This window comes from Phasianus colchicus, chromosome 32 (genome assembly GCF_987193195.1).
Source record: "Phasianus colchicus chromosome 32, bPhaCol1.hap1.1, whole genome shotgun sequence".
In the NCBI taxonomy this organism is placed as follows: domain Eukaryota; kingdom Metazoa; phylum Chordata; class Aves; order Galliformes; family Phasianidae; genus Phasianus; species Phasianus colchicus.
In genome coordinates, this window is record NC_143467.1 from 2,829,844 (window position 1) to 2,853,217 (window position 23,374).

The 23,374-nt window shown below is 53.5% G+C and overlaps 2 protein-coding genes across 2 annotated transcripts in view; both read right to left on the minus strand.

Annotated features, from left to right (window-relative positions):
• The window catches only part of ARHGEF1 (Rho guanine nucleotide exchange factor 1), an 84,312-nt gene that overhangs the window by 15,694 nt on the left and 45,244 nt on the right, over positions 1-23,374 (minus strand). Inside the window, exons 20-27 of the mRNA XM_090128079.1 lie at positions 22,109-22,191; positions 20,214-20,339; positions 18,874-18,988; positions 15,691-15,791; positions 11,762-11,839; positions 9,628-9,703; positions 3,642-3,806; positions 1,866-1,953 (exon numbers count right to left, since the gene is read on the minus strand). Of these exons, the coding sequence (XP_089984205.1) occupies positions 1,866-1,953; positions 3,642-3,806; positions 9,628-9,703; positions 11,762-11,839; positions 15,691-15,791; positions 18,874-18,988; positions 20,214-20,339; positions 22,109-22,191 (832 nt within the window). The remainder of the gene's footprint in view (positions 1-1,865; positions 1,954-3,641; positions 3,807-9,627; positions 9,704-11,761; positions 11,840-15,690; positions 15,792-18,873; positions 18,989-20,213; positions 20,340-22,108; positions 22,192-23,374) is intronic.
• LOC149914063 (uncharacterized) lies at positions 15,804-18,864 on the minus strand. Its single transcript, XM_090128198.1, has one exon. The coding sequence runs from the start codon at positions 18,691-18,693 to the stop codon at positions 16,621-16,623; it is 2,073 nt and encodes a 690-aa protein (XP_089984324.1). The 5' UTR covers positions 18,694-18,864; the 3' UTR covers positions 15,804-16,620.

Consider the following 23,374-nt stretch of genomic DNA (forward strand, 5'->3'; position numbering starts at 1 on the left):
CCCAAATAAGGGACCCCCCCCAAATTAGGGACCCCCCCAAATAAGGGACCCCCATATAAGGGACCCCCCCCCAGTGTGGGAACCCCCCCAAATAAGGGACCCCCATATAAGAGACCCCCCCAAAATGGGACCCCCCCAAATAAGGGACCCCCCCCCCAATGTGGGACCCCCCCCAAAATGGGACCCCCCCCCAAATAAGGTACCCCTAAATAAGGGACCCCCATATAAGGGACCCCGCCCCAAAATGGGAAACCCCATATAAGGGACCCCCCCAAAATGGGACCCCCCCAAATAAGGGACCCCCATATAAGGGACCCCCCCCCAAAATGGGAAACCCCATATAAGGGAGCCCCCCAAAATGGGAGCCCCCCCCAATGTGGGACCCCCCCCCAAATAAGGGACCCCCAATAAGGGACCCCCAATGTGGGAACCCCCCCAAAACGGGACCCCCCCCCGAAATAAGGGACCCCCCCAATGTGGGAACCCCCCAAATAAGGGACCCCCCCAAAATGGGACCCCCCCCAAATAAGGGACCCCCATATAAGGGACCCCCATATAAGGGACCCTCCCCAAAATGGGACCCCCCCAAAATGGGACCCCCCCCAAATAAGGGACCCCCCCCAAATAAGGGACCCCCAAATAAGGGCCCCCCCCCCAAATAAGGGACCCCCCCCAAATTAGGGACCCCCCCCAAATAAGGGACCCCCAAATAAGGCCCCCCCCCCCAAATTAGGGACCCCCCGCAAATAAGGGACCCCCCCCAATGTGGGAACCCCCCCAAATAAGGGACCCCCAAAGTGGGACCCCCCCCCCAAAATGAGACCCCCCCAAATTAGGGACCCCCTCCCAAATAAGGGAACCCCCCCAAATAAGCCCTCCCCAATTTTTTTGCCCCCCCCCCATTTTTTACTCCCCCAACCCCCCCCATTTCTTTTGCCCCCCCCCCAATTTTAATTCCCAACCCCCCCCTAATTTTTTTACCCCCCCACCCCTCCCCCATATCTTTTGCCCCCCCCCCCGAATTTTTTTGTCCCCCCAATTTTTTACCCCCCCAACCCCCCCAATATTTTTGCCCCCCCAATTCTTCCCCCCCATCCCCCCCCAATTCCCCAATCCCCCCAAATTTTTGTGCCCCCCCCCAATTTTTTTGCCCCCCTCCAATTTTTTTACCCCCCATCCCCCCCCAATTCCCCAATCCCCCCCAATTTTTTTGCCCCCCCCAATTTTTTTACACCAATTTTTTTTGCCCCCCCCCCAATTTTTTTACCCCATCCCCCCCCCAATTCCCCAACCCCTCCCCAATTCTTTTACCCCCCCCACCCCTCCCCCATTTCTTTTGCCCCCCCCAATTTTTTTACCCCCCATCCCCCCCCAATTCCCAACCCCCCCAATTTTTCTGACCCCCCCCCAATTATTTTGCCTCCCCCCCCAACTTTTTTAATACTCCAACCCCCCCCAATTATTTTGCCCCCCCACCCCCCCCCAATTTTTTTACCCCCCCACTCCCCCCCCATTTCTTTTGCCCCCCCCAATTTTTTTGCCCCCCCAATTCTTTTACCCCCCCCAAATTCCCCAATCCCCCCTAATTTCCCCCCCCCAATTATTTCCCCCCCCCCAATTCTTTTACCACCCCCCAATTCCCAAATCCCCCCTAATTTTTTTACCCCCCCCACCCCCCCCAATTTTTTTGCCCCCCCCCCCATTTTTTTACCCCCCCATCCCCCCCCAATTCCCAAATCCCCCCTAATTTTTTTACCTCCCCACCCCTCCCCCATTTCTTTTGCCCCCCTCCCCCATTTCTTTAGCCCCCCCCCCCCCAATTTTTTTGCCCCCCCCCCCCCCCATGATTTTGCCCCCCCCCTCACGCTTTGCGCTCAGCCACGGATGCGGCCCCCAACTCGTAGATCTGCGCTCCCTGCTCCCAGCTGCTGATCACATAAAAGGCGCGGGGGTCTGCGGGGGGGGGACCCCAAAATGAGGGGGGGGAGACCACAAAATGAGGGGGGGGAGACCCCAAAATGTGGGGGGGGGAGACCCCAAAATGAGGGGGGACCCCAAAATGTGGGGGGGGACCACAAAATGAGGGGGACCCCAAAATGAGGGGGGGACCCCAAAATGAGGGGGGACCCCAAAATGAGGGGGGGAGACCACAAAATGAGGGGGACCCCAAAATGAGGGGGGACCCCAAAATGAGGGGGGGGAGACCCCAAAATAAGGGGGGGGAGCCCAAAATGAGAGGGGGGACCCCAAAATGAGGGGGGACCCCAAAATGAGGGGAGACCCCAAAATGAGGGGGGGGACCCCAAAATGAGGGGGGACCCCAAAATGAGGGGGGGAGACCACAAAATGAGGGGGACCCCAAAATGAGGGGGGGAGGAGACCCCAAAATGAGGGGGGGGAGACCCCAAAAAGGAGCCCCCCCGCAAGAAATGGGGTTTCTAATAGAAACCCCCCCCCACACCCCATAAGAGACCCCTTCATTTGGAAGGGGGGGGGGGGTGAAATAGAGGGACCCCCCCCCCCCGCCCCCCAAAAAAAAATAATCATAAGGGAGGAAAACGACCCCAAATTCCCCAAAATGCCCCCCCCCCCCCAAAAAAAAACCGCTAAAAAGGCTCCAGCCCCGCCCCCCCCCATGCCCATATAAGGGCATAAACCCCCATGCCCATATAAGGTCATAACCCATGCCCATATAAGGACATAACCACACCCCCATACCCATATAAGGGCATAACCCATGCCATATAAGGGCATAACCACACCCCCTCTTCCCATATAAGGACATAACCACACCCCCCTCTTCCGATATAAGGACATAACCACACCCCCTATGTCCATATAAGGGCATAAGCACACCACCTATGCCCATATAAGGGCATAAACCAACCCCCCCATGCCCATATAAGGGCATAACCCCATGCCCACATAAGGTCTTAACCCCGCCCCCAATGCCCATATAAGGCCATCACCCATCCCCATATCCGGCCGACGCCCCGCCCCCCAATGCCCATATAAGGCCACCACCCCGCCCCTATCCCCATATCCAGCCGATGCCCCGCCCCCCAATACCCATATAAGGCCATCACCCATCCCATATTCAGCCGACGCCCCGCCCCCAATTCCCATATAAGGCCACCACCCCGCCCCCAATCCCCATATAAGGCCACCGCCCCGCCCCATCCCCATATAAGGCTATCACCCCGCCCCCAATGCCCATATAAGGCCACCACCCCGCCCCTATCCCCATATCCAGCCGACGCCCCGCCCCCAATGCCCATATAAGGCCATCACCCCACCCCTATCCCCATATCCAGCCGACGCCCCGCCCCCAATTCCCATATAAGGCCACCACCCCGCCCCCAATGCCCATATAAGGCCACCACCCCGCCCCCAATCCCCATATAAGGCCACCGCCCCGCCCCATCCCCATATAAGGCTATCACCCCGCCCCCCAATGCCCGTATAAGGCCATCACCCCGCCCCTACCCCCGTATCCAGCCGACGCCCCGCCCCCAATACCCATATCCGGCCGACACCCCGCCCCCCCAATGCCCATATAAGGCCATAACCCCGCCCCCAACGCCCATATAAGGCCATAACCCCGCCCCCAATGCCCATATAAGGCCGAAAGCCCCGCCCACCTGTGGCCACCTGGCGCGCCATGGCGCTGCGCAACGGGACGACGGGGCTGAGGAGGCGGCGGCCGTCGGGGGGGGCGGGGCCTCGGCTGTGGGGCCGGAGCACGAGGCGCTCCTCCACCCGCTGCAGCAGCAGCAGCACCTCGTCCAGCAGCAGCGCCTGCACCTCTGCGATGGGGGGGGGGGGGGGCAGTTTTACACCCATTCCGGCTTTTATTTGCTCCCCCCCCCAGCGTGATTTGCACAACCAATGAGAGGAGACCCCCCCCCCCCCCCCCCCGTTCATTCGCCTGGAGTTTTGATGCTTTCTAACCCGTTTGTTTTTCCCCCCAAAGCTCGGGGTTCTTTTTTTCCCCACTTTTGATTTTTCTTTCGTTCTTTTTAAGGAGAAAACACGAGTTTTGGAGCTGCGCCGCACAGAGCGATTCTTTCGATTTGTGGAGGACGCGCTTCCGTGCGCATATTCACGCTTTTAGGTTCTTTTTCCCCCATTTATTCGAGGTACCCTTTTGGGGCCCTTTTTCTCTCTTTTACTCTTTCTTTTGTTTTTTTTTAAGGTGAAAACCTGCATTTTTGGTATCTGCAACATAGAGTCCCTTTTTCGATTTGTGGAGGTCCCACTTCCGTGCGCATATTCCCGCTTTTAGGTTCTTTGCCCACCCTTTACTCAAAGCCCCCTTTTGGGGCTCTTTTTCTCCCTTTTCAGTTTTCTTTCGTTTTTTTAAGGAGAAAACCTGCATTTTTGATGTCTCCCCCACAGAGTCTTTTTTTCAATTTATTGACATCCCACTTTCGTGCACATATTCCCACTTTCAGCTTCCTTCCCCACCATTTATACAAGTTTCCCTTTGGGGCTCCTTTTCCTCTCCCTTTTGGGCTCATTTTCCTCTCTTTTACTTTTTCTTTCGTTTTTTTTAAGGAGAAAACCTGCATTTTTGGTATCTCCAACATAGAGTCTCTTTTCCGATTTGTGGAGGTCCCACTTTTGTGCAGATATTCCCACTTTTAGGTTGGTTTTCCCCCATTTCTTCATTGTTCCCTTTTGGGCTCCTTTTCCTCTCCCTTTTGGGCCCTTTTTCTCTCTTTTCATTTTTCTTTCATTTTTTTAAGGAGAAAACCTGCATTTTTGGTATCTCCAACATAGAGTCCCTTTTCCGATTTGTGGAGGTCCCACTTTTGTGCACATATTCCCACTTTTAGGTTGGTTTTCCCCCATTTATACAAATTTCCCATATGGGCTCCTTTTCCTCTCCCTTTTGGGCTCTTTTTCCTCTCTTTTACTTTTTCTTTCGTTTTTTTAAGGAGAAAAACTGCATTTTTGATGTCTATCCCACAAAGTCCTTCTTCCAATTTATGGAGGTCCCACTTTTGTGCTGATATTCCCACTTTTAGGTTGGTTTTCCCCCATTTCTTCATTGTTCCCTTTTGGGCTCCTTTTCCTCTCCCTTTTGGGCTCTTTTTCCTCGCTTTTACTTTTTCTTTCGTTTTTTTAAGGAGAAAAACTGCATTTTTGATGTCTCTCCCACAAAGTCCTTCTTCCAATTTATGGAGGTCCCACTTTCGTGCTGATATTCCCAATTTTAGTTTTTTTTTCCCCCATTTCTTCATTTTTCCCTTTTGAGCTCCTTTTCCTCTCCCTTTTGGGCTCATTTTCCCCTCTTTTACTTTTTCTTTCGGTTTTTTTAAGGAGAAAACCTGCATTTTTGGTATCTCCAACATAGAGTCCCTTTTCCAATTTATCGACATCCCACTTTTGTGCACATATTCCCACTTTTAGCTTCTTTTTCCCCCATTTATTCATTCTTTCCCTTTGGGGCTCCTTTTCCTCTCCCTTTTGGGCTCATTTTCCTCCTTTTTACTATTTCTTTCATTTTTTTAAGGAGAAAAACTGCATTTTTGGTATCTTCAACATAGAGTCCGTTTTCTGATTTGTGGAGGTCCCACTTTTGTGCACATATTCACGCTTTTAGCTTCTTTTTCCCCATTTTTTCATTGTTCCCATTTGGGCTCATTTTCCTCTCCTTTTTGGGTTTTGGGTTCATTTTCCTCTCTTTTACTTTTTCTTTCATTTTTTTAAGGAGAAAACCTGTATTTTTGGCATCTCCAACATAGAGTCCCTTTTTCGATTTGTGGAGGTCCCACTTTTGTGCACATATTCCCACTTTTAGGTTGGTTTTCCCCCATTTATACAAATTTCCCATATGGGCTCCTTTTCCTCTCCCTTTTGGGCTCATTTTCCTCCTTTTTACTTTTTCTTTCATTTTTTTAAGGAGAAAACCTGCATTTTTGATGTCTCTCCCACAGAGTCCATTTTCCAATTTATTGACATCCCACTTTTGTGCTGATATTCCCACTTTCAGCTTCCTTCCCCACCATTTATAGAAGTTTTCCTTTGGGGCTCCTTTTCCTCTCCCTTTTGGGCACATTTTCCTCTCTTTTACTTTTTCTTTCGTTTTTTTAAGGAGAAAAACTGCATTTTTGATATCTCTCCCACAAAGTCCTTCTTCCAATTTATGGAGGTCCCACTTTCGTGCACATATTCCCACTTTTAGCTTCTTTTTCCCCCATTTTTTCATTGTTCTCTTTTGGGCTCCTTTTCCTCTCCCTTTTGGGCACATTTTCCTCTCTTTTACTTTTTCTTTCATTTTTTTAAGGAGAAAGCCTGCATTTTTGATGTCTCTCCCACAGAGTCTTTTTTTCAATTTATTGACATCCCACTTTCGTGCACATATTCCCACTTTCAGCTTCCTTCCCCACCATTTATACAAGTTTCCCTTTGGGGCTCCTTTTCCTCTCCCTTTTGGGCTCATTTTCCTCTCTTTTACTTTTTCTTTCATTTTTTTTAAGGAGAAAACCTGCATTTTTGATGTCTCTCCCACAAAGTCCTTCTTCCAATTTATGGAGGTCCCACTTTCGTGCTGATATTCCCAATTTTAGCTTTTTTTCCCCCCATTTCTTCATTTTTCCCTTTTGAGCTCCTTTTCCTCTCCCTTTTGGGCCCTTTTTCTCTCTTTTCATTTTTCTTTCATTTTTTTTAAGGAGAAAATCTGCATTTTTGGTATCTCCAACATAGAGTCCCTTTTCTGATTTGTGGAGGTCCCACTTTTGTGCACATATTCCCACTTTTAGTTCATTTTTCCCCCATTTCTTCATTGTTCCCTTTTGGGCTCCTTTTCCTCTCCCTTTTGGGCTCTTTTTCCTCTCTTTTACTTTTTCTTTCATTTTTTTTAAGGAGAAAACCTGCATTTTTGATGTCTCTCCCACAAAGTTCTTCTTCCAATTTATGGAGGTCCCACTTTCGTGCTGATATTCCCAATTTTAGCTTTTTTTCCCCCCATTTCTTCATTTTTCCCTTTTGAGCTCCTTTTCCTCTCCCTTTTGGGCCCTTTTTCTCTCTTTTCATTTTTCTTTCACTTTTTTAAGGAGAAAACCTGCATTTTTGGTATCTGCACCATAGAGTCCCTTTTTCGATTTTGGTAGGTCCCACTTTCGTGCGGATATTCCCACTTTTAGGTCATTTTTCCCCCATTTCCTCATTGTCCCCTTTTGGGCTCATTTTCCTCCTTTTTCGGTTTTCTTTCATTTTTTCGCAGCCCCTTTTTGGGTGATTTTCCTTTAATTTTCAGTTTTTTATCCCATTTCTGAACCAAAAAAAACCCTTTTTTAGGGGATCCCCACTCAGAGCCCATTTTCCCATTTTGGGGAAATTTTGATTTTCCCACTTTTCCATTTTTTCTTTTTTTCCCCCCATTTTTTTTTTTCTTAATGCCATTTTTGAACAATTTTTCCCAATTTTTGCTTTTCTTTCCTTTTTTTCCCCATCAATCCCCCTCTTTCCGGCTTCCCCCCCCCATCCTTTATTTTCCCATTCACAGAAGTTTCGCTTTTGTGACAAAATTCCCAATTTTCACCTTTTTTCCCCCATTTTTTACTATTTTTTTAGACACTTTAATTTTTTGGAGAATCTTTTTTTTTTTTTTTGCCACTTTTCATTTTTATTTCACTTTTTAACCCCAAATTCCTTTTTTTTTCACTCCTCACCGCGTTGGTGGCATTTTCCCATTTCGCCCCACCCCAAATTTGGGGGGATATTCCTAATTTTTAGGTGCTTTTCACGCGTTTTTTGAAGCGCCACTTTTTGGGTCATTTTCCTCACTTTTGATTTTTTTCTCCTTTTTTTTGAGTGAAATCCCATTTTTTTGAGTTTCCACCCTTAAAGGGGATTTTTCGATTTATGGGGTTCCCACTTCCGTGCAAATATTCCCTATTTCTAATCTGTTTTTTTACCCATTCTTTGACAACCCTTTTTTGGGTCAATTTCCCCACTTTTAGCTTTTCTTCCCCTTTTTTTAAGATAAAATCCCACAATTTTGGGGCCCCTCACATTTTTAAGGAAAAATCCCACAATTCTGGGGCTCCTCACTCAAATTTTTAAAGTGAAATCCCACAATTTTGGGATTCTTCACTTTTTTAAGCAGAAATCCCACAATTTTGGGGCTCCTTACTCAAATTTTTAAGTTAAAATCCCACAATTTTGGGTCTCCTCTCATTTTTAAGCAGAAATCCCACAATTTTGGGATTCTTCACTTTTTTAAGCAGAAAACCAACAATTTTGGGGCTCTTCACATTTTTAAGGTAAAATCCCACAATTTTGGGGCTCCTCCCAAAATTTTGAGGTAAAATCCCACAATTTTGGGGCTCCTCACATTTTTAAGGTAAAATCCCGCAATTTTTAAGCAGAAATCCCACAATTTTGGGATTCTTCACTTTTTTAAGCAGAAAACCAACAATTTTGGGGCTCTTCACATTTTTAAGGTAAAATCCCACAATTTTGGGTCTCCTCCCAAAATTTTAAGGTAAAATCCCACAATTTTGGGGCTCCTCCCTCAATTTTTTAAGCAAAAATCCCACAATTTTGGGATTCCTCACTCAAATTTTTAAGCAGAAATCCCCCAATTTTGGGTCTCTTCCCAAAATTTTAAGATAAAATCCCACAATTTTGGGATTCTTCACATTTTTAAGGTAAAATCCTGCAATTTTGGGGCTCCTCCCTCAAATTTTTAAGCAGAAATCCCACAATTTTGGGATTCTCCACATTTTTAAGTTAAAATCCCACAATTTTGGGTCTCCTCCCTCAATTTTTTAAGGTAAAATCCCACAATTTTGGGATTCTTCACATTTTTAAGGTAAAATCCCCCAATTTTGGATCTCCTCCCAAAATTTTAAGGTAAAATCCCACAATTTTGGGATTCTTCAACATTTTAAAGTAAAATCTCACAATTTTGGGGCTCCTCCCAGAATTTTAAGGAGAAATCCCACAATTTTGGGGCTCCTCCCTCAATTTTTTAAGCAAAAATCCCACAATTCTGGGATTCTCCACATTTTTAAGCAGAAATCCCACAATTTTGGGGCTCCTCACTAAAATTTTTAAGTTAAAATCCCACAATTCTGGGATTCTTCACTTTTTTAAGCAGAAACCCCACAATTTTGGGGCTCCTCACATTTTTAAGGTAAAATCCCACAATTTTTAAGGAGAAATCCCACAATTTTGGGATTCTCCACATTTTTTTAGGTAAAATCCCACAATTTTGGGGCTCCTCCCTCAATTTTTTAAGGTAAAATCCCACAATTTTGGGGCTCTTCACATTTTTAAGGTAAAATCCCCCAATTTTGGGTCTCCTCCCAAAATTTTAAGGTAAAATCCCAAAATTTTAAGTTAAAATCCCCCAATTTTGGGTCTGCTCACAATTTTAAGTTAAAATCCCCCAATTTTGGGTCAAAACCCCCCAAAATTTTCCCCCATTCCCCCCCCCTCCCCTTTTTTCCTCAATTTTTCCCCCCGGCTCAAAATTTTGGGGCGTTTTCCCACCTTTTTCTCTTTTCCTCTCATTTTTTTGGGGTTTTTTTTTCTTTTTCTTCCTTTTTGGGGTGGATTTTGGGGGGGGGGGGAATTTTTGGGTTGATTTTGGCCGTTTTTGGGGCTGCTCACCCACACTTTTGTCCCTGGCCACCCTCCAGCTCAGCCCCCCTTCGTGCAGCAGCGTCCGCCGGCTGATGTCCAAATTCTGGGGTGAAAAAGGGCAAAATTGGGGTCGGCAACGCTTCCCACGCAACGCCGCCCCCAAAGCGATGCCCCAGAAGTGGCCACAGCCCCATAAGTGGACCCGGCCCCATAGCGATGCCCCATAAGTGGCCCCGGCCCCATAAGTGATTCTGGCCCCATAAGTGGCCCCGGCCCCATAGCGATGCCCCTTAAGTGCCTCCAGCCCCATAAGTGGACCCGGACCCATAGCGATGCCCCATAAGTGGCCACAGCCCCATAAGTGGACCCGGCCCCATAGCGATGCCCCAGAAGTGCCTCCAGCCCCATAAATGTCTCCAGCCCCATAAGTAGCCCCGGCCCCATAAGTGACTCCAGCCCTATAAGTGATTCTGGCCCCATAAGTGGCCCCGGCCCCGTAGCGATGCCCCAGAAGTCACTCCAGCCCCATAAGTGGCCCCAGCCCCATAAGTGCCCCGGTCCCATAGCGTAGCCCCATAAGTGCCTCCCGGCCCCATAAGTGCCTCCAGCCCCATAAGTGGCCCCAGCCCCATAGCGATGCCCCATAAGTGCCTCCAGCCCCATAAGTGCCTCCAGCCCTATAAGCGTCCCCGGTCCCATAGCGATGCCCCAGAAGTGGCCCCAGCCCCATAAGTGACCCCGGCCCCATAGCGATGCCCCAGAAGTGGCCCTGGTCCCATAGCAATGCCCCAGAAGTGGCCACAGCCCCATAAGTGGCCCCGGCCCCATAAGTGATTCTGGCCCCATAAGTGGCCCCAGCCCCATAAGTGACTCCAGCCCCACAAGTGGCCCCGGCCCCATAGCGATGCCCCATAAGTGCCTCCAGCCCCATAAGTGGCCCCGGACCCATAGCGATGCCCCATAAGTGGCCCCAGCCCCATAAGTGGCCCCGGACCCATACGTGACTCCAGCCCCATAGCGATGCCCCATAAGTGGCCCCAGCCCCATAAGTGATTCTGGCCCCATAAGTGGCCCCAGCCCCATAGCGATGCCCCATAAGTCACTCCAGCCCCATAAGTCACTCCAGCCCCATAAGTGGCCCCGGCCCCATAGTGATGCCCCATAAGTGCCTCCAGCCCCATAGCGATGCCCCATAAGTGCCCCCAGCCCCATAAGTGATTCCGGCCCCATAAGTGGCCCCGGTCCCATAGCGATGCCCCATAAGTGCCTCCAGCCCCATAAGTGGCCCCGACCCCATAGCGATGCCCCATAAGTGGCCCCAGCCCCATAAGTGGCCCCGGACCCATAGCGATGCCCCGTAAGTGCCTCCAGCCCCATAAGTGGCCCCGGCCCCATAGCGATGCCCCATAAGTGGCCCCGGCCCCATAAGTGACTCCACCCCCAAGTGCCCTCAGCCCCCCAAGTGCCCCCACCCCCCAGGCGTCCGCACCCCCCAAGTGCCCCCACCCCCACAAGTGCCCCCACCCCATAAATGCCCCCCAGCCCCACAAGTGCCCCCACCCCATAAATGCCCCCCAGCCCCCCATGTGCCCCCAGCCCCCCATGTGCCCCCAGCCCCATAAGTGCCCCCAGCCCCCCAAGCGCCCCCAGCCCCCCATGTGCCCCCTGCCCCCCAAGTGCCCCCAGTCCCTCAAGTGCCCCCACCCCCCAAGTGCCTTCAGCCCCCCAACTGCCCCCACCCCCCAAGTGCCCCCAGCCCCACAGCGATGCCCCACAAGTGCCCCCCGCCCCCCAAGTGCCCCCCGCCCCCCAAGTGCCCCCAGCCCCCCAAGCGCCCCCCGCCCCCCAAGTGCCCCCAGCCCCCCAAGTGCCCCCCGCCCCACAAGTGCCCCCAGCCCCCCAAGTGCCCCCTGCCCCACAAGTGCCCCCCGCCCCAGAAGCACCCCCGCCCCCCAAGCGCCCCCGCCCCCCAAGTGCCCCCAGCCCCCCAAGTGCCCCCACCCCCCAGGCGTCCGCACCCCACAAGTGCCCCCTGCTCCCCACGCGCCCCCTGCCCCCCAAGTGCCCCCAGCCCCCCAAGTGCCCCCCGCCCCCCAAGTGCCCCCCGCCCCCCAAGTGCCCCCAGCCCCCCATGTGCCCCCCGCCCCCCAAGTGCCCGCACCCGGTACTCGCTGAGCAGGGGGTCCGAGCTCTGCTTGAGGCAGGACAGATCCAGGCGGCGCTGGTAATCCTTCAGCTTCTGCGGGGGTCAAAGGTCACGGGGTCACGGTGGGGTCAAAGGTCGCGGGGTCAGGAGGGGTCAAAGGTTGTGGGGTCAGGGTGGGGTCGAAGGCCGCGGGGTCAGGAGGAGTGGAAGGTCGTGGGGTCGGGATGGGATTGAAGGTCGGGTCGGGGGTCAAAGGTCGTGGGTTCAGAGGGTCAAAGGTCAAATGTCAGGATGGGGTCAAAGGTCAGGATGGAGTCAAAGGTTGTGGGGTCAGGAGGAATCAAAGGTTGCAAGGTCAGGAGGGGTCAAAGGTTGCGGGGTCAGGAGGGGTCAAAGGTTGCGGGGTCAGTGTGGGGTCAAAGGTTGTGGGGTCAGGGTGGGGTCGAAGGTTGTGGGGTCAGGAGGGGTCGAAGGTCATGGGATCGGGAGGGGTCAAAGGTCGTGGGGACAAAGGCTGTGGGGTCAAAGGTTGTGGGGTCCGGGTGGGAGTCAAAGGTTGTGGGGTCAGGAAGGGTCAACTGTTGCTGGGGTCAGGGGGGTCAAAGGTTATGGGGTCAGGAGGGGTCAAAGGTTGCGGGGTCAGGATGGGGTCAAAGGTCGTGGGGTCAGTGTGGGGTCAAAGGCTGTGGGGTCAGGGTGGGGTCGAAGGTTGTGGGGTCAGGAGGGGTCAAAGGTTGTGGGGTCAGGAGGGATCAAAGGTTGTGGGATGAGGGTGGGGTCAAAGGTCATGGGTTCATGATGGGTCAAAGGTTGTGGGGTCAGGGTGAGGTCAAAGGTTGTGGGGTCGGGATGGGGTCAAAGGTCGCAGGGCCAGGGGTCAGAGGTCACAGGATGACACACGGTGTCAGGAGGGGTTGAATGTCGCAGGGTCAGGAGAGGTCAAAGGTCATGGGGTCGGGATGGGGTCAAAGGTTGCGGGGTCAGGAGGGGTCAAAGGTTGCGGGGTCGGTGTGGGATCAAAGGTTGTGGGGTCAGGGTGGGGTTGAAGGTTGTGGGGTCAGGAAGGGTCGAAGGTCATGGGATCGGGAGGGGTCAAAGGTCGTGGGGTCAGGATGAGGTCAAAGGTTGTGGGGTCGGGATGGGCTCAAAGGTCATGGGGTCAAGGGAGGGATCAAAGGTCGCGAGTCTGGGGGTCAAAGGTCAAAGGGTCAGGGATCAGAGGTCACAGGATGTGAAGGGGTCAAAGGTCGTGGGGTCAGGGTGGGGTCAGAGGTCACCGGGTCAGGAGGAGGTCAGAAGTCAAGGGGTCAATGGGGAAACTTTGGGGGTCAAGGGGAACTGAATGGGAATTCAATGGGAACTCAGGAACATTGGGGACTTTTGGGGACATTTGGGGACATTGGGGTCCATTTAGGGTCCTTTTGGGGTCATTAGGGTCCATTTGGGGTCCATTTGGGGCCGTCAGGGCCATATAGGGTCCATTGGGGTCATTAGGGACCATTTGGGGCCATTAGGGTCCATTAGGATCCATTTGGGGCCATCTAGGGCCCTTTTGGGGCCATTAGTGTCCATTTGGGGCCGTCGGGGCCATATAGGGTCCATTTAGGGTCCATTGGGGTCATTAGGGTCCATTAGAGTCTATTAGGGTCCATTAGGGTCCATTTAGGGTCCTTTTGGGGTCATTAGGGTCCATTAGGGTCCATTAGGGTCCATTTAGGGTCCTTTTGGGGCCATTAGGGTCCATTTAGGGTCCATTAGGGTCCTTTTGGGGCCATATAGGGTCCATTGGGGCTCATTAGGGTCCATTTGGGGCCATTAGGGTCCATTTAGGGTCCATTAGGGTCCATTTGGGGCCGTTGGGGCCATATAGGGTCCATTGGGGTCATTAGGGTCCATTTGGGGTCATTAGGGTCCATTTAGGGTCCTTTTGGGGGCATTAGGGTCCATTTAGGGTCCATTTGGGGTCATTAGGGTCCATTAGAGTCCATTAGGGTCCATTAGGGTCCATTTAGGGTCCTTTTGGGGTTCTTTTGGGGTTATTAGGGTCCATTAGGGTCCATTTAGGGTCCTTTTGGGGTCATTAGGGTCCATTAGGGTCCATTAGGGTCCATTTAGGGTCCTTTTGGGGTCATTAGGGTCCATTACGGTCCATTAGGGTCCATTTGGGGTCATTAGGGTCCATTAGGGTCCATTTAGGGTCATTAGGGTCCACTAGGGTCCATTAGGGCCATATAGGGTCCATTTAGGTTCCTTTTGGGGTCATTAGAGTCCATTAGAGTCCATTAGGGTCATTAGGGTCCATTTGGGGTTCTTTTGGGGTTATTAGAGTCCATTAGAGTCCATTAGGGTCCATTTAGGGTCCTTTTGGGGTCATCAGGGTCCATTTGGGTCCATTAGGGTCCATTTAGGGTCCTTTTGGGGTCATTAGGGTCCATTTGGGTCCATTAGGGCCATATAAGGTCCATTTAGGGTCATTAGGGTCCATTAGGGTCCATTAGGGCCATATAGGGTCCATTTAGTGTCCTTTGGGGTCATTAGGGTCCATTAGGGCCCATTAGGGCCATATAGGGTCCATTTAGGGTCCATTAGGGTCCATTAGGGTCCATTAGAGTCCATTAGGGTCCATTAGGGTCCATTTAGGGTCCATTAGGGTCCATTAGGGTCCATTAGAGTCCATTAGGGTCCATTAGGGTCCATTTAGGGTCCTTTTGGGGTCATTAGGGTCCATTAGAGTCCATTAGGGTCCATTAGGGTCCATTTAGGGTCCTTTTGGGGTCATTAGGGTCCATTAGGGTCCATTAGGGTCCATTTGGGGTTATTAGGGTCCATTTGGGGCCGTCAGGGCCATATAGGGTCCATTGGGGCTCATTAGTGTCCTTTTTGGGCCATTAGGGTCCTTTTGGGGCCATTAGGGTCCATTAGGATCCATTTGGGGCCATCTAGGGTCCATTTGGGGCCATCTAGGGCCCTTTTGGGGCCATTAGGGTCCATTTGGGGCTGTCAGGGCCATATAGGGTCCATGGGGGCTCATTAGGGTCCTTTTGGGGCCATTAGGGTCCATTACGGTCCATTTAGGCTCCTTTTGGGGTTATTAGGGTCCTTACGGGGCCATTAGGGTCCATTTGGGGCCGTCGGGGCCATATAGGGTCCTTTTGGGGTCATTAGGGTCCATTAGGGTCCATATAGGGCCGTCGGGGCCATATAGGGTCCATTGGGGCTCATTAGGGTCCATTTGGGGCCATTAGGGTCCATTTAGGGTCCATTAGGGTCCATTTGGGGCCGTTGGGGCCATATAGGGTCCATTGGGGCTGATTAGGGTCCTTTTGGGGCCATTAGGGTCCATTAGGTTCCATTTGGGGTTCTTTTGGGGCCATTAGAGTCCATTAGGGTCCATTTCGGGTCCTTTTGGGGTCATTAGAGTCCATTAGAGTCCATTAGGGTCCATTAGGGTCCATTAGGGTCCATTTGGGGCCATCAGGGCCATATAGGGTCCATTGGGGCTCATTAGGGTCCTTTTGGGGCCATTAGGGTCCATTAGGGTCCATTAGGGTCCATTTAAGCTCCTTTTGGGGTCATTGGGGTCCATTTAGGGTCCATTAGGGTCCATTTGGGGTCCTTTTGGGGTCATTAGGGTCCATTAGGGTCCATTAGGGCCATATAGGGTCCATTTAGGGTCCTTTTGGGGCCATTAGGGTCCACTAGGGTCCATTTAGGGTCCTTTTGGGGTCTGTAGGTCCACTAGGGTCCATTTAAGGTCCTTTTGGGGTCATTAGTGTCCATTAGGGTCCATTAGGGCCATATAGGGTCCATTTAGGGTCCTTTTGGGGCCATTAGGGTCCACTAGGGTCCATTTAGGGTCCTTTTGGGGCCATTAGAGTCCATTAGGGTCCATTTAGGGTCCTTTTGGGGTCATTAGGGTCCATTAGGGCCTTATAGGGCCGTACCATCAGGTTCTCCATGTCCCGCACCTCCTGGTTGACCCGATTTAGGATTTCCCTGCAGCACTCGGCGGCCTGCTGGACTCGGGAACGCTCCTCCGCCTCCTCTGGGATTTGGGGGATTTATGGGATTTGGGGCATTTGGGGCGGTGGGGGGGGATTGGGGGCATTTGGGGGATTGGGGGGATTTGGGGGATTTGGGGGGATTGGGGGATTGGGGGCAATGGGGTCACATTGGGGTCAATGGGGACAATGGGGTCACATTGGGATCAGTGGGGTCACATTGGGATCAGTGGGGGTCAATGGGGTCACATTGGGGTCAATGGGGTCAATGGGGTCACATTGGGATCAGTGGAATCACATTGGGGTCAATGGGGTCACATTGGGATCAGTGGGGTCACATTGGGGTCAATGGGGGTCAATGGGGTCACATTGGGATTAATGAGGTCAATGGGGTCACATTGGGGTCAATGGGGACAATGGGGTCACATTGGGATCAGTGGGGTCACATTGGGATCAGTGGGGTCACATTAGGATCAATGGGGGCAATGAGGTCACATTGGGATTAATGGGGTCAATGGGGTCACATTGGGATCAGTGGGGGTCAATGGGGTCACATTGGGATCAGTGGGGTCACATTAGGATCAATGGGGGCAATGGGGTCACATTGGGGTCACATTGGGATCAATGGGGGCAATGGGGTCACATTGGGATTAATGGGGTCAATGGGGTCACATTGGGGTCACATTGGGATCAATGGGGTCATTGGGGTCAATGGGGTGAATGGGGTCACATTGGGGTCACATTGGGATCAATGGGGGCAATGGGGTCACATTGGGATCAGTGGGGTCACATTAGGATCAATGGGGGCAATGGGGTCACATTGGGATTAATGGGGTCAATGGGGTCACATTGGGGTCAATGGGGACAATGGGGTCACATTGGGATCAGTGGGGTCAATGGGGTCATATTGGGGTCACATTTGGGGGATTTGGGAGATTGGGGGGGGATTGGGGGCAATGGGGGCATTTGGGGGATTTGGGGGGGGATTGGGGGCAATGGGGACACAGGGACACCATATGGATATAGGGACACAATGGGGACCCCATAGGGGATACAGGGGACCCCATAGCAGATATAGGGACACCATGGGGATACAGGGACCCCAAAGGGGATATAGGGACACCATGGGGATCCCATAGGGGATATAAGGGACCCTATAGGGATATAGGGAATCCCATGGGGAATATAGCGACACAATGGGGATATAGGGGATCCCATAGGGATATAGGGCGCCCCATAGGGATATAGGGGATCCCATAGGGATACAGGGGATCCCATGGGGGATACAGGGACACAATGGGGATATAGGGCCCCCATAGGGATATGGGGCCCCCCATAGGGATATAGGGACACAATGGGGATACAGGGACCCCATAGGGATATAGGGCCCCCCATAGGGATATAGGGACCCCATAGATATCCGGGGCACCCCATAGGGATATAGGAGATCCCATGGGGGATATAGGGCCCCCCACAGGGATATAGGGCCCCCACAGGGATGCGGGGCGCCCCATAGGGATATAGGAGATCCCATAGGGACATAGTGCCCCCCATAGGGATATAGGGCCCCCCATAGGGATATAGGGCCCCCACAGGGATGCGGGGCGCCCCATAGGGATATAGGGGACCCCATAGGGATATAGGGACACCATGGGGATCCCTTGGGGATACAGGGACACAATGGGGATACAGGGACCCCATAGGGATATAGGGCCCCCCATAGGGATACAGGGCCCCCCATAGGGATATAGGGGACCCCATAGGGATATAGGGACACAATGGGGATACAGGGACCCCATTGGGATATAGGGCCCCCCATAGGGATACAGGGCCAAGCATAGGGATATAGGGGACCCCATAGGGATACAGGGCCCCCCACAGGGATATAGGGCCCCCACAGGGATGGGGGGCGCCCCATAGGGATATAGGGGATCCCATAGGGACATAGCGCCCCCATAGGGATATAGGGACACCATGGGGATACAGGGACCCCATAGGGATATAGGGACACAATGGGGATACAGGGACCCCATAGGGATATAGGGCCCCCCATAGGGATATAGGGCCCCCCATAGGGACATAGCGCCCCCCATAGGGATATAGGGACACAATGGGGATACAGGGACCCCATAGGGATATAGGACACCCCATAGGTATATAGGGGATCCCATGGGGGATATAGGGCCCCCTATAGGGATATAGGGCCCCCACAGGGATGCGGGGCGCCCCATAGGTATATAGGGGATCCCATAGGGATATAGGAGATCCCATGGGGGATACAGGGACACAATGGGGATATAGGGCCCCCCATAGGGATATAGGGCCCCCCATAGGGACATAGCGCCCCCCATAGGGATACAGGGACACAATGGGGATATAGGGCCCCCCATAGGGATATAGGGCCCTCCATAGGGATACAGGGCCCCCACAGGGATATAGGGCCCCCCACAGGGATGCGGGGCGCCCCATAGGTATATAGGGGATCCCATGGGGGATACAGGGCCCCCATAGGGATATAGGGGACCCCACAGGGATGCGGGGCGCCCCATAGGGATATAGGGGATCCCATGGGGGATATAGGGCCCCCATAGGGATATAGGGCCCCCCATAGGGATATAGGGCCCCCACAGGGATGCGGGGAGCCCCATAGGTATATAGGGGATCCCATGGGGGATATAGGGCCCCCCACAGGGATATAGGGACACAATGGGGATACAGGGACCCCATAGGGATATAGGGCCCCCCACAGGGATATAGGGCCCCCACAGGGATGCCTGGCGCCCCATAGGTATATAGGGGATCCCATGGGGGATATAGGGCCCCCCACAGGGATATAGGGACCCCACAGGGATGCCTGGCGCCCCATAGGTATATAGGGGATCCCATGGGGGATATAGGGCCCCCCACAGGGATATAGGGACCCCATAGATATCTGGGGCACCCCATAGGGATATAGGGGATCCCATAGGGATATAGGAGATCCCATGGGGGATACAGGGACACAATGGGGATATAGCGCCCCCCATAGGGATATAGGGGACCCCATAGGGATATAGGGCCCCCTATAGGGATATAGGGCCCCTATAGGGATATATGGCCCCCACAGGGATGCGGGGCGCCCCGTACCGGTGCAGGCGGTGACGCAGTGCAGCAGCAGCGGGTATTTGGTGAGGCGCTGCATCTCGATGGGGATGATGTCCTTCAGCTGCAGGCGGCGGCACCGCGGCTGCGCCTCGGCCTCCTGGGGGCGGGGGGGGGGCAATGGGGTGAAGGGGGGGTGGGGGGGATTGGGGGGGATGGGGGGGATGGGGGGGAAGGGGGGAATGGGGGAAATGGGGTGATGGTGGTGATGGGGGGGTGGGGGGGATTGGGGGGGATTTGGGGCGATGGGGGGGATGGGGGGGATGGGGGGAATGGGGTGATGGTGGTGATGGGGGGGTGGGGGGGATTGGGGGGGATTGGGGGCGGTGGGGGGGATGGGGGGGATGGGGGGAATGGGGTGATGGTGGTGATGGGGGGGTGGGGGGGATTGGGGGCGGTGGGGGGGAATGGGGGGCATTGGGGGAATGGGGGGATGGGGGCAATGGGGCGATGGGGGGGTGGGGGGGATTGGGGGGATTGGGGGCGATGGGGGGAATGGGGGAAATGGGGTGATGGGGCTGATGGGGGGGTGGGGGGGATTGGGGGGGATTGGGGGGATTGGGGGAATGGGGGGAAGGGGGTAATGGGTTGATGGGGGTGATGGGGGGAATGGGGGCAATGGGGTGATGGGGGGGTGGGGGGGATTGGGGGCGATGGGGGGAAGGGGGGGAAGGGGATAATGGGGTGATGGGGGTGATGGGGGGGTGGGGGGGATTGGGGGGGATGTGGGAGAAGGGGGTAATGGGGTGATGGGGGGGATGGGGGGGATGGGGGAATGGGGTGAAGGGGGGGTGATGGGGGGGATGGGGGGGAAGGGGGTAATGGGGTGATGGGGGTGATGGGGTGATAGGGGGGATGGGGGGCATTGGGGGAATGGGGGGATGGGGGGGATGGGGGTGATGGGGGGAATGGGGCAATGGGACAATGGGGGCAACGGGGGCAGGAGGGCAATAGGGGCAATGGGGGCAATGGGGGCAGGGGGGCAATAGGGGCAATGGGGGCAATGGGGGCAGGAGGGCAATAGGGGCAATGGGGGCAATGGGGGCATTGGGGGCATTGGGGGCAATGGGGGCAATGGGGCAGTGGTGGGAGTGGGGGGAGTGGGGGAATGGGGACACACTGGGGTCACTGGGGTCATTGGGGGCACATTGGGGTCATTGGGGACGGATTGGGGACAGACTGGGGACGCATTGGGGTCACTGGGGTCATTGGGGGCACACTGGGGTCATTGGGGACGGATTGGGGACAGACTGGGGACACATTGGGGTCACTGGGGTCATTGGGGACGGATTGGGGACAGACTGGGGACATCACGGGGGTCTCACAGCCACGAAATGGCAGAAGCGGGCATCGCGGCGCTGCTTGGCCTTCAGCTGCTCCAGGGCGAAGGACTGACGGCTGCAGAAGCGAGCGGACAGCTTCTGGAACCAGCGGCCCTCGGCGCCGTCAAACTGGGGGAAACACGGCAAGAACACGGCAAGGACACGCTAAGGACATGCTAAGGACACGCCATGGCACACTAAGGACGTGATAAGTACAGCTTCTGGAACCAGCGGCCCTCGGCGCCGTCAAACTGGGGGAAACACGGCAAGGACACGCTAAGGACACGCTAAGGACACGCTAAGGACACGCCATGACATGATAAGGGCGTGACAAGTACAGCTTCTGGAACCAGCGGCCCTCGGCGCCGTCGAACTGGGGGAAACACGGCAAGGACACTCTAAGGACATGCTAAGGACACGCTAAGGACACGCCATGACACGCTAAGGTTGTGGTAAGGGCATGTTAAGTACAGCTTCTGGAACCAGCGGCCCTCGGCGCCGTCGAACTGAGGGAAACACGGCAAGGACACGCTAAGGACACGCTAAGGACACGCTAAGGACACACCATGACACGCTAAGGTTGTGGTAAGGGCATGATAAGTGCAGCTTCTGGAACCAGCGGCCCTCGGCGCTGTCGAACTGGGGGAAACACGGCAAGGACACGCTAAGGACACGCTAAGGACACGCTAAGGACACGCTATGACATGCTAAGGTTGTGGTAAGGGAGGGATAAGTACAGCTTCTGGAACCAGCGGCCCTTGGCGCCCTCGAACTGGGGAAAACACGGCAAGGACATGCTAAGGACATGCTAAGGACACGCTAAGGACACGCTAAGGACACGCCATGACACGCTAAGGTTGTGGTAAGGGCATGATAAGTGCAGCTTCTGGAACCAGCGGCCCTCGGCGCCGTCGAACTGGGGGAAACATGGCAAGGACACGCTAAGGACACGCTAAGGACACGCTAAGGACACGCCATGACATGCTAAGGTTGTGGTAAGGGAGGGATAAGTACAGCTTCTGGAACCAGCGGCCCTCGGCGCCGTTGAACTGGGGGAAACATGGCAAGGACACGCTAAGGACACGCTAAGGACACACCAGGGACACGCCAATGACATGCCATGACACACTAAGGACACGCCAAGGACACGCCAAGGACACGCCTAGGACACACCTAGGACACACTAAGGACATCACAAAAACACACAAAGAACATGCTAAGGACACGATAAGGGCATGCTAAGGACACGCCAGGGACACACTAAGGACACGCTAAGGACACGCCAAGGACACGCTAAGGACATGCCGAGGACACGCTAAGGACACGCTAAGGACACGCTAAGGACATCACTAGAACACACAAAGAACATGCTAAGGACACACTAAGGGCATGCTAAAGACACACTAAGGACACGCTAAGGACATGCTAAGGACACACCATGGACATACCAAGGACACGCCATGGACACGCCACGGACACACCTAGGACACGCTAAGGACAAACTAAGGACACGCTGAGGACACACCAAGGACACACCAAGGACATGCCAAGGACACGCTAAGGACACGCCAAGGACACGCTAAGGACATGCCAAGGACACACTAAGGACATCACAAGAACACACAAAAAACATGCTAAGGACACGCTAAGGACACGCCAAGGACACGCCAAGGACATGCATAGGACACGCTAAGGACACGCCAAGGACACGCTAAGGGCATCACAAGAACACACAAAAAACATGCTAAGGACACTGTAAGGGCATGCCAAGGACACGCTAAGGACACGCTAAGGACATCACAGGAACACACAAAAAACATGCTAAGGACACAGTAAGGGCATGCTAAGGACACACCAGGGACACGCTAAGGACACGCCAAGGACACGCGTGTGCTCACCCGTGCCAGCAGCAGGTCCCCGATGTGAGCGATGATGAAGCCGCTCTCCTCACGGCGCTTCTTCAGGCTCTCCAGGAACACCGCTGGGGGGGGGCACCAAAATGACCCCAAAATGACCCCAAAATGACCCCAAATGTCCCCAAAATGGCCCCAAATGACCCCAAAATGGCCCATGTCCCCAAAATGGCCTTAAAATGACCCTAAAATGGCCCCAAATGGCCCCAAAATGACCCTAAAATGGCACGAAAATGGTCCCCAAAATGGCCTCAAATGACCCCAAAATGGCCTCAAATGACCCCAAAATGGCCCCAAAATGGCCTCAAATGACCCCAAAATGGCTCCAAATGACCCCAAAATGGCCCCACGTAGCGAAAATGACCCCAAAATGGCCCCAAAATGATCCCAAAATGGCCCATGTCCCCAAAATGGCCTTAAAATGACCCTAAAATGGCCCCAAATGGCCCCAAAATGACCCTAAAATGGTCCCCAAAATGGCACCAAAATGACCCCAAAATGGCCTCAAATGACCCCAAAATGGCCCATGTCCCCAAAATGGCCTTAAAATGACCCTAAAATGGCCCCAAATGGCCCCAAAATGGCCCCAAAATGACCCTAAAATGGTCCCCAAAATGGCCCCAAAATGGCCTCAAATGACCCCAAAATGGCTCCAAATGACCCCAAAATGGCCTCAAATGACCCCAAAATGGCCCCACGTATCGAAAATGACCCCAAAATGGCCCCAAATGAACACAAAATGGCCCCAAAATGGCCCCAAATTAACCCAAAATGGCCCCAAATGGCACCAAAATGACCTTAAAATGGTCCCCAAAATGGCACCAAAATGACCCCAAAATGGCCCCAAATGACCCTAAAATGGCCTCAAATGACCCCAAAATGGCTCCAAATGACCCCAAAATGGCCCCACGTATCGAAAATGACCCCAAAATGGCCCCAAATGACCCCAAAATGGCCCCAAATGACCCTAAAATGGCCCCAAAATGACCCCAAAATGGCCCCAAAATGGCCTCAAATAACCCCAAAATGGCCCCAAATGAACCCAAAATGGCTCCAAATGACCGCAAAATGGCCCCACGTATCAAAAATACCCCAAAATGGCCCCAAATGAACACAAAATGGCCCCATGTTCACACAATGGCCCTAAAATGGCCCCAAATGAACCCAAAATGGCCCCATGTTCACACAATGGCCCTAAAATGGCCCCAAATGAACCCAAAATGGCCCCATGTTCACACAATGGCCCTAAAA

Bases quoted from the DNA above. Each gene is read 5' to 3' on its own strand.
- LOC149914063 (XM_090128198.1), bottom strand. From the start codon at position 18,693: ATGGGGTGCCCCAGATATCTATGGGGTCCCTATATCCCTGTGGGGGGC.